General features: G+C 47.3%; 3 protein-coding genes across 3 annotated transcripts; all 3 read right to left on the reverse strand.

Annotated features, from left to right (window-relative positions):
* Positions 1 to 171: 171 nt before the first annotated feature.
* On the reverse strand, positions 172 to 4,582 carry LY89DRAFT_625418 (uncharacterized protein). Its single transcript, XM_018211074.1, has 11 exons — positions 4,316 to 4,582; positions 3,997 to 4,267; positions 3,704 to 3,949; positions 3,180 to 3,651; positions 2,993 to 3,133; positions 2,742 to 2,918; positions 2,440 to 2,692; positions 2,336 to 2,393; positions 1,596 to 2,279; positions 1,415 to 1,547; positions 172 to 1,367 (listed from the first exon to the last, which is right to left on the reverse strand). The coding sequence occupies exons 1-11, from the start codon at positions 4,516 to 4,518 to the stop codon at positions 286 to 288; spliced, it is 3,720 nt and encodes a 1,239-aa protein (XP_018065395.1). The 5' UTR covers positions 4,519 to 4,582; the 3' UTR covers positions 172 to 285.
* A 230-nt stretch (positions 4,583 to 4,812) lies between these two features.
* LY89DRAFT_625421 (LamB/YcsF) lies at positions 4,813 to 5,899 on the reverse strand. Its single transcript, XM_018211075.1, has 2 exons — positions 5,624 to 5,899; positions 4,813 to 5,573 (listed from the first exon to the last, which is right to left on the reverse strand). The coding sequence occupies exons 1-2, from the start codon at positions 5,690 to 5,692 to the stop codon at positions 4,875 to 4,877; spliced, it is 768 nt and encodes a 255-aa protein (XP_018065396.1). The 5' UTR covers positions 5,693 to 5,899; the 3' UTR covers positions 4,813 to 4,874.
* A 760-nt stretch (positions 5,900 to 6,659) lies between these two features.
* Positions 6,660 to 7,927, reverse strand: LY89DRAFT_722911 (uncharacterized protein). The gene is made up of 3 exons (XM_018218769.1): positions 7,503 to 7,927; positions 7,189 to 7,444; positions 6,660 to 7,125 (listed from the first exon to the last, which is right to left on the reverse strand). The coding sequence occupies exons 1-3, from the start codon at positions 7,880 to 7,882 to the stop codon at positions 6,742 to 6,744; spliced, it is 1,020 nt and encodes a 339-aa protein (XP_018065397.1). The 5' UTR covers positions 7,883 to 7,927; the 3' UTR covers positions 6,660 to 6,741.
* Positions 7,928 to 8,789: the final 862 nt, after the last annotated feature.

Consider the following 8,789-nt stretch of genomic DNA (forward strand, 5'->3'; position numbering starts at 1 on the left):
TTCAAACAGCAAAAGAGTCTTTTGATATGGAGAACATGAAATGAGACAGCAGCTTATTTAGAGTGAGGCCGACTTGCCCTGACGCTTCGAACACCGAGGCTCACAAAATTACTTAGCTTGAACACTCCACTCCTTGTGTGTGAGCATAAAGTTCAAGACACGGGGCATGAAACCTAGCCATTGCAGTCTGCTTTGCTTTCTAGAATAATCTCTACAAACCTCGACTTCTGGAAACATTAGACTCCAAACCTTGCTCACGCGGTGCCTATATCCAACAATTCCACTTCAATGCACCTTGGCAACAACAATCCACGCCCCAGGACTCACCACCGTCCCCGGCTTGCTCGCAATAGCCTCGACTTTCGCCCCAACCGCCTCCTCCGTACACAAAACATTAATCTCCATCTTCATCGCCTCCAATATCGCCACCACCTGCCCCTCTCTCAACACCTCTCCCGGCTCCACCAACACCTTCCACACATTCGCATCGATCGGGCTATCAATCGTAATCGACGGCTCCGACTCCATCATCTCTTTAACTCGTTCAACTTCCCTAGCTTTCTCCGCTTCTTGCTCCGTAACCCATTCCCCGTACAGTTTCTTCTCCAGTGCAAGGTTGTGTGCTACACCTTTCTTTTGTCCTTCTCTGAACGAGATGACTTTTGGATCTGTGCGCGATTCCTCGAACCGTTCATGTACGGAATGGAGATCGAAGACTCCGTCTCGGATGTCGAATTTATATTCTCCGCGGCGATAGTCCAGCATCAGTTGGTCGTATTCCGAGACACTGACTTCGTGGTAGCGCACTATGTCGAAGGGTTCAAAGAGCCAGGGACGAGAAGGCGAGAAGCTGGCTCCGGTGCCGAACGTGTCCCAGCATTCCATGGTCCGCGCAAACAGCATGTACCCGCCGGGAGCTTCGAGCGGGTAGATAGCGAACAGGGAACCACCCATGCCGATGGTGCCTCCGGGGGTGGAGACTCGAGTTGGGTTGTATTTCTGAGCTACGATACCGCTCATGGGGTTCAAGGGGAATAGAATTGGAGTCCCGACTAGGAAGCCCACTGCTACTATTAGGTAGGGTGATTCGAGCAATGTCTGGAAGACTTCTCGACGGGTGGAGAAGCCGTTGTTGGTTCGGAGGTACTCGACGTTGTCGGGGAGGTAGGCGGCTGTTGGACGGTTGGTTTCCATGTATCGCTGCTCGGAGGCGCGGATATCAGGGTGGTCGAAGACGACTGGGAGGTGGATTTCTCGACAGGGGATTTCGATCGAGGTTGTGTATTCGATGGAGGATTCTGCTTCTGTTATTTTGGCTAGGAGCGCACTTTGTGTGATGGTGTTGGCGTTGAATTGGATCATTACCGCTGCTGAAGTCAGTTGAGGTCAATGATATGGGTGAAGAAGTGCTTACATCCAATATTGGGGTTCATGACCAAGCCTAAGTTTAAGGCTTCTAGTTTTTGGACGAGAAGTCGAATTCGACTGGTTACTCTGACATCGCAAGTTTGTTGTCCTATTTCTACAAGCAGAAAGCAGTCACCGCCCTGGGATGAGTTAGCATGAAGCAAGTGCAGAAACAGATATTGGCGTACCTGTCGATACACGACCCTGAACCGATGCTCGTTGGCAGGAACTTCTTTCAGCACAGCATTCGAGGTACCTTCCGGTAATCCAGAAGCAGGCAAAGAAAGCTCCAACACCGGAACATGAATCGACGTCCCCTCAACAAGAGCCTGAATATCTCCAACGAACTTCTCAATCTTCTCCTTAAGCTCAATAGCATGCTCAAAAGTCGTAGGCGTCAACTTAAGATGCCCACCCGGCTTCACTTGTCCCAACCTCCACAAATCCGCCGAAATAATCGTACTAGAACATAACAACCCTCCCAAATCCGGACTATCCATCGAAAAAATGGCCGCAGAGTCACCTCCCCAATTAATACCTCCCGGACTCGGATACCCGTAATCGAAAACATTCGAAGGATGAGAACCTCCTTCGCCGCCGTCTTTGCGGCTCCATTCGGGCACGGGACCAACGAGGCGGATGCCGGTGCGATTTGAGTTGTGGCCAATTTTCCAGGCGGTGCTGTAGAGCATTTGGCGGTCTTTGGGCGTCATGAAGTCGTCGGAGTCGTGAGGGCCGTGCATGCAGTATATTTCTTTGATATCGTAGTCTGGGATGCAGGGTTTGGGGAGGGTGTATGGTTTTGCTGATTTTGACCATTCTTTGGTTTTGGGGTCGAGTTCGATCCAGTCGCCCATTTGGAGTTGTCGGCCCTGTGTAGGTAAGGTTACATTTGCGATATTCGAGCTAGTGGAATGGATATGCTTACTTGTGTTCCACCAAATGCTAAGCTTGGGGTACCAGCTTTCGATCCAAGATATGATGGGCTATGGAGAATCAGTATGAGGCTGATCAGAACTACAGTGATCATACATTTCAGGAAATCCGCCTTTAACAGCAAGATAACATCGACATCCTCCATTCTCAACCTTTCCAATCTTTAGTTTCTGCGCTGCACTGATGACGATCCTTGACCACATCGGCTTTTCTTCGCCATCAATGGTCACAGTAACTGGAGCACCCGAGACTGCGAAGACAGCTGGTGCAGTGAAGAGCAATTCTGGGCCTGAAATTGTGATTTCCATTGACTCTGTACCAGGATCATTGCCGACGAGGATGTTTGCAACTAGGTTCGATGAGCTAAGTTTCATTCCCTCATTTAATTGACCACTCACTTCTAGATGAGATATTGTCCATAGGACCGCCTTTGGGAATACCATGGCCACTGGTAGCACGAGCTGGGAAGTCCTGGATAGTAGTGAAGGAGCCTGGGGAGAGAACATCTATCGCGCAAGGCTTGTAGGTGAACTTGGTATCGAGGAAGTTGGTTAGTGTGTCGCCTTCTAGGAATGCTTCCTGGAGCGTTAGCAGACGCCTCACACGTTGTAACACAGCTTAGTCAAAATTAACAGAATCATTTACTCACATTTTGAAGCAACCACATCTCTCAAGAAGTACAAATTGGTAGGTGGACCTTGTAGCTTTGCTTCGGACAATACACTCGTCATCTTCTTGCACGCTTCGTTTCGATCAATAGCATGCACCATCACCTTGGCAATCAGAGGATCTAAGAAAAGTTAGCAAAGCCAAAATCGTCATACCTTGATATATACCATAAAAAGAAGCAATCCGTTGCCCAGTTTTCACCCATGTATCAACCCGAATACCGTTTCCCTCAGGCCATTGAACATGCTGAAGAAGTCCCGGGCTCGGAGCATAGTTCCTGAACGGCACCTCTGCATACACTCTCGTCTCAATCGCTGCACCATTTGGTCCATCTTTCTGCAATGAGTGTAGATACTCTGACGAGAGGCCAGTCTTTCCAGCCCTCTCACAGTCTGCTTGCTGGAGCATGAGAGCGACTAAATCAACGCCATAACAAAGTTCAGTAATTCCGTGCTCGACTTGTAATCGAGTATTCATTTCCAAGAAGAAGAAACCACCTGTCTTGTCATCGACGAGAAACTCGATTGTGCCAGCAGACTTGTAGTGAAGTTGTAATGCATACGCAACTGCGCAATCTGTAAGTCGTTTTCGCATACCTGGTCGTTGCTCTACGAAAGGACTTGGACACTCTTCTATAACCTTACTGAAGCATCAGAACAACCTCCCTATGAAAGGATTAGGAGCATCGTACCTTCTGATGTCGTCTTTGAATGCTACATTCTCGTTCACCAAAGTGTACTACATCTGTCCCGTTCCCAAAGATCTGAACCTCGATGTGCCGACTCTCGGGGTAGTACTTCTCTAGAAATACTCCGGAGTTGTTAAACAACGTATTCCCTCTACTTTTGACTTTCTTGAATGCAGGACTGAGCTCTTCTTCGTTTTGGCAAACTTGTAATCCCAAGCCTCCTCCCCCACCTGTGGCTTTAAGCATGACCTATTCTCGTCAATGCCTTATTCACCTATTCTCATTTGCATACTCACTGGAAATCCCAACTTCTTTGCCGCATCAAGAGCATCATTTTCAGACTCCAGTAAGCCTGTTCCGGGAACAATTGGAACATTAGCAGAAATAGCTAGATCGCGTGCTCGATGCTTTTGTCCCATCTCCGTCATAGATTCCGGACTCGGTCCCGCAAACACCATGCCAGCATCTCCGACTTTCTGAGCAAAAGCTGCATCTTCGCTGAGGAAGCCATATCCTGGGATCACGGCATCGACATTGTACTCTTTACAGATTTTCAAGATCTCATCACTACAGTTTGATTAGAAGAATCCCTCGGCAGCGAGGAATTAAACTGACATGTCTAGATAGGCATTTGCATTATCGCCTGAAAGAAGAATATTCTCGTCTGCAAGTGAAGCGTGTAAAGATGTTGAATCAGATTGTGTATATATCGAGACGCTACTTATGCCCACATTCTTGCAGGCTCGGATAAGTCGCACTGCAATTTCTCCTCGATTGGCGACGAGGACTTTTTGGATGTTCTCGAATTTATACTCCATGCTGAATCATTAAGACGAAAAGGTAGTGGCATGTGTGACGCAACACTGTGTTGCGGTTTTTGAGAAGGTAGTTTCTGAAGCTGTGAAGTGATCGCCAATAGTGGAAGAAATAGGGGGGTATCCGAGATAAGGACGATAAGCCCCGCATTACTGTTAGAGGGGCACAGCTACGTCAAGACTACAACATCTGCCGGCCAAGCTGGGTAGGAACTTGCCCGATCTTCCATGATTATGTTCACCTCAATGGTGGGGGTTCGTATCAGTGTGAAGAGTGGGAGACTATCATGTTATTCTCCTGGGTTGAACAAACTTTTGTTATCTGAAATGAACTTCTTGAGGTAGAATTATGAATTCATTTACTTCGAAAACAACTTTGCGTTTGCCTCATCCACAGCTTTCCTCGCCATCTTTGCATTATCCAAAGCCGTAGCCATATCTGAGTGAACACAAATACTGAAAGGTTGACCATGAAAACCAATCTTCAAGACCCCTCCCTCATTATGATCCCTCTCATCCTTCAAAGCACAATTCAGAACCCTCTCATATATCATATCCGGAGTAGCCGTCTTGCTCTTCGCAACAGGCACAAGTCCTCCCTGAGGATTATAATCGATATCGACATAAAGCTCCTCTTGAAAAGGCAACCCATACTTTGCACACATCTCCTTCTGCATCTCATTTTTACAAGCATACACCGGGACCATGTAATGCGAAGCCGCCCGGAGAACGGCATCCATAATCACAGCATCGCGCTGCATATAAAAGAACAGCTCTCCATGAGGCTTGATATGATTCAACGGGACACCTTCAGCATCTAGAAATGCCTTCAAAGCTCCAACTTGGTACAATATCGATGCATACATATCTTCAGGATCGACTTCGATTCGTCGACGTCCGAACCCGAATAAGTCTTGGAGACCGGGATGCGCGCCCATTTTCACATTGTTGGCTTTTCCTAGATGGACGGTCTTGAGCATCAAACTTGGGTCACCGGCGTGGAAGCCACAGGCGATGTTTGCTACGTCGATGTATTTCATGAGTTCTTCATCTGGGCCCTGAGTTTGAAGTCAATGGATGTTCAAACGTGGGGCAGCTCGTAACTTGCCATCTTCCACCGACCGAAACCCTCACCCATATCACAGTTAATCTCAATCTTCTTCACTAGGCCCGTCATGTTGAATTATAAGAACCGCTTTGAATTTGAAACGAAAATCTGATGAGAGACGACCTTCATAATTGTAGAGAACACATGAAAGCTGCATGACGTTTTGCTCCGCAACGCTGATCGGCCAACATCAAAAGCCACCCTTGGCCGGAATACGGATCGGCACGTTAGGTCCGCTACGTCTGTTTACAAACCAGCTCGCATAATTGATTCTATATGAAAACAGGGAGGCTTGAAATTTACATTCATGTCTTTGCTTCAAGGTTGGGGTTTAGCTCATTTGTAAATCTTAGCATGTGAGTGATACATGACGTCAATTAATTGAAAACTGTCAGTTTAGCTTGAAGCTTCCTTCGAATGATCTTTGCTCTTAGAAAGAAAACGATATAGCATGCTGTATCTACATAACCAATAGTTCAGCTTGAACGCCCTGTCAGTTCACTAAGTGAGAGGGAACTTTCGAATTGGCTTTGAACGACGCACCTCGCTAGGCCTTTATACATACAAGATCCAGCTCCGACAGCATTGTCTCGCTTAAAGGGCCTGTGTGAAAGTGGCAGTATGGCACAGTAAGAGAAAAAAATCACAATGCGGTGAGAGACAGGCGAAGAAAAATTCGACTGTTCTCGAGTTCTCTTGTCCACGTCTTCCGAAAGGCTTAAAGGCGACATTACATTTATTCTTTCTTAGATTCGGCTGAACAACTTCGTGAACCATTGCGTTGAGAAAAAGAAAGCCTTGTCCGTTGTTGGTAACCATGTCCAGAACGCAATGTGAGCCATGTACCAGCTTTCTGGTCAATGGGGATGGCTTTTGGGTCACAAAGGATCACAGCAGCTATTCAGCGGTAGCAAAGTCTACAAAAATGGGGTGCAATATATGTAGAGCGGTTGTCCCATACATGGACGAATTATTGCAGTTGGCAAAATGTCCCGAGGACCAAAGCCCGCTTAATGAAGAAGAAACGGACAACAGGCACATAACTTGTAGAACCGGCTGGGATGCAGCAGATTCATATTGACATCTTGTGTTTCTATTTAATATTACACAATATCACTCTATTCTTTCCCTTCGTGATTGCTGCTTTTCACCCGTTTGACTAGAATATTGCTATCTAACTCATCCAATGGTTTTCTCTTAGCCAAATCGACGGGATACGGAGAGTTGGTGATGGCAGCTTCACGGTCGGTAGAAGCGGCCGTCTCGGCTTGGTCACCGGGTCCTGTAGCAGCACGTTGAACCGCGTCGGAGAGAACCTTAAGCATGTTTCGCTTCAAAGGGATGACCCGACGGTGAATATTCAATTCGGATTCGAATGCGTCGTATGATTGGTCAAATTTGGATAGATATGTCTGCGATGCTTGAAGTGTATATTCGTAGAACGTTGAAATAATTTGATCGGAATCAGACGGTAGTTCGTGGTCAAACAGAAAGAGTGTTACCTGTTTCTGGAGGTCAACGTTGTGCCCATGGAATGGATAAGACCAAGTATGAGGCAGACATACCTGCTGCCCGGGAGTTACTTGCTGTGCCATTGCAAGTATGACGGCCATGCAAAATGGTGAAATAGGCAGATCTTTCTCATCCACAGCGCGCTTCGCTCGTTCCAAAAATACATTTTGCCGCGGCTTGTATTCCTCATGTAGATCATTAATCCAGTTGCTGTCAATGTATGCCCATAGGCAAGTTTTGTTGTACCATGCCATTAGTGGAAGTTGAAGATGGCAGACTGGTTTTTGATTATAGCGAAAAGCAAGTGATCTGCGTATATATCCTTAGCATGAATTCCCACGACGAAATGAACAAGTTTTACACATACCCAGAACAAATCTGGCAGTCTCGCTGTGCATTCATGCCCAAATACGTCATGAGTGTTCTGGAGTGGTCATTTCGACGACTACTGGTTATCGAACGTCGAATTCTTGGCCACAACTCGAGCGCATCTTTTCGCCAAGGACCCTGACTAAGGCAGCAGTGGTCGGTATTGAGTTGATCATTGATCACAATACAGCAGAGGAGTGACAAGTGCAGTGAGGTCCATTTGAGTGGATGTACATACAGACGCTTGGAGGAGTGTTGAAGAAGGAGACTACGCAGGGAACCTTTGGCAGCAGGCTGTTGTTGCAAAGGCCGCTGAGATCGGTGAGGTCGGGGAGGTCGGGGAGGTCCAAGTTGAGGGTGACACCTAGAGCTGCTCATGGCGACGAGTAAAACAGTGGCAGATGGGTATAGGATGTATCAAGATCACCTGAAGATGGATGTTTCGTTGGAACTGTTGCTGCCGGTACATGCCGCGGTGCACGGTCCTCATCACGTGATGTGCATCGGAAGCCGGCTCCTCCATCCCACCGCCGGTTACCTAGGTACCATAGCGGCACGACCTGCTGAATGGTAAGGCTGTCCACAGCCTTGAAACTCACAAAGCTTTTCTACAGGGTGTGGAATGCCCACAGCTGTGGAATTTCCAGAGATTCCACAGGCTGTCCACAAGCTCATAAGCGAGCTTACATAATGACACTATTTTCGTACTGACCCACAAGCTATAGCCCCTGGGGCCGTCCACTATCGTCCACTACACCACACCACACTTCACCTAATCATGCTGCGGCAACTACACGCGGGTAAATTTTAGCCAAATCGAGCGATTTTGAAGCTATTCACAATATTTGTTGAACTTTGAAGTAACGTAGAAGCATCCGAAAGCATCCGGAGTATTCTCGCGCTGCCTAGAAGCCTTAGAATCTAAGAAATAAGCTAGGCAACAACACTAAGTGCTCCCACAGGCTCCCCACAGGCCGTGAAAAATCCACAGCCTGTGGAGATCTCACAGGCTAGTCATATGCTGTGGACATTCCACAGGATCACTACAGCGTGTGGAAACTCCACAGCCTTCTCTCGGAACAGGGTGTTCCGCTAAGGTATCTGCGCCTAACCGGTGAACTGACTTTACCTCAGTGGCTTTGAGCTTGTGTTGCTCTTGCACCTGCACCTACACCTACACCTATTCCCTTTCTTATCCTTTTCGTCTTTACTCTTTACTCTTTACTCTTTACTCTTTACTCTTTACTCTTTACTCTTTACTCTTTACTCTTTACTCTTTACTCTT

This window comes from Mollisia scopiformis (genome assembly GCF_001500285.1).
Source record: "Mollisia scopiformis unplaced genomic scaffold LY89scaffold_24, whole genome shotgun sequence".
NCBI classification, from domain to species: Eukaryota; Fungi; Ascomycota; class Leotiomycetes; order Helotiales; family Mollisiaceae; genus Mollisia; species Mollisia scopiformis.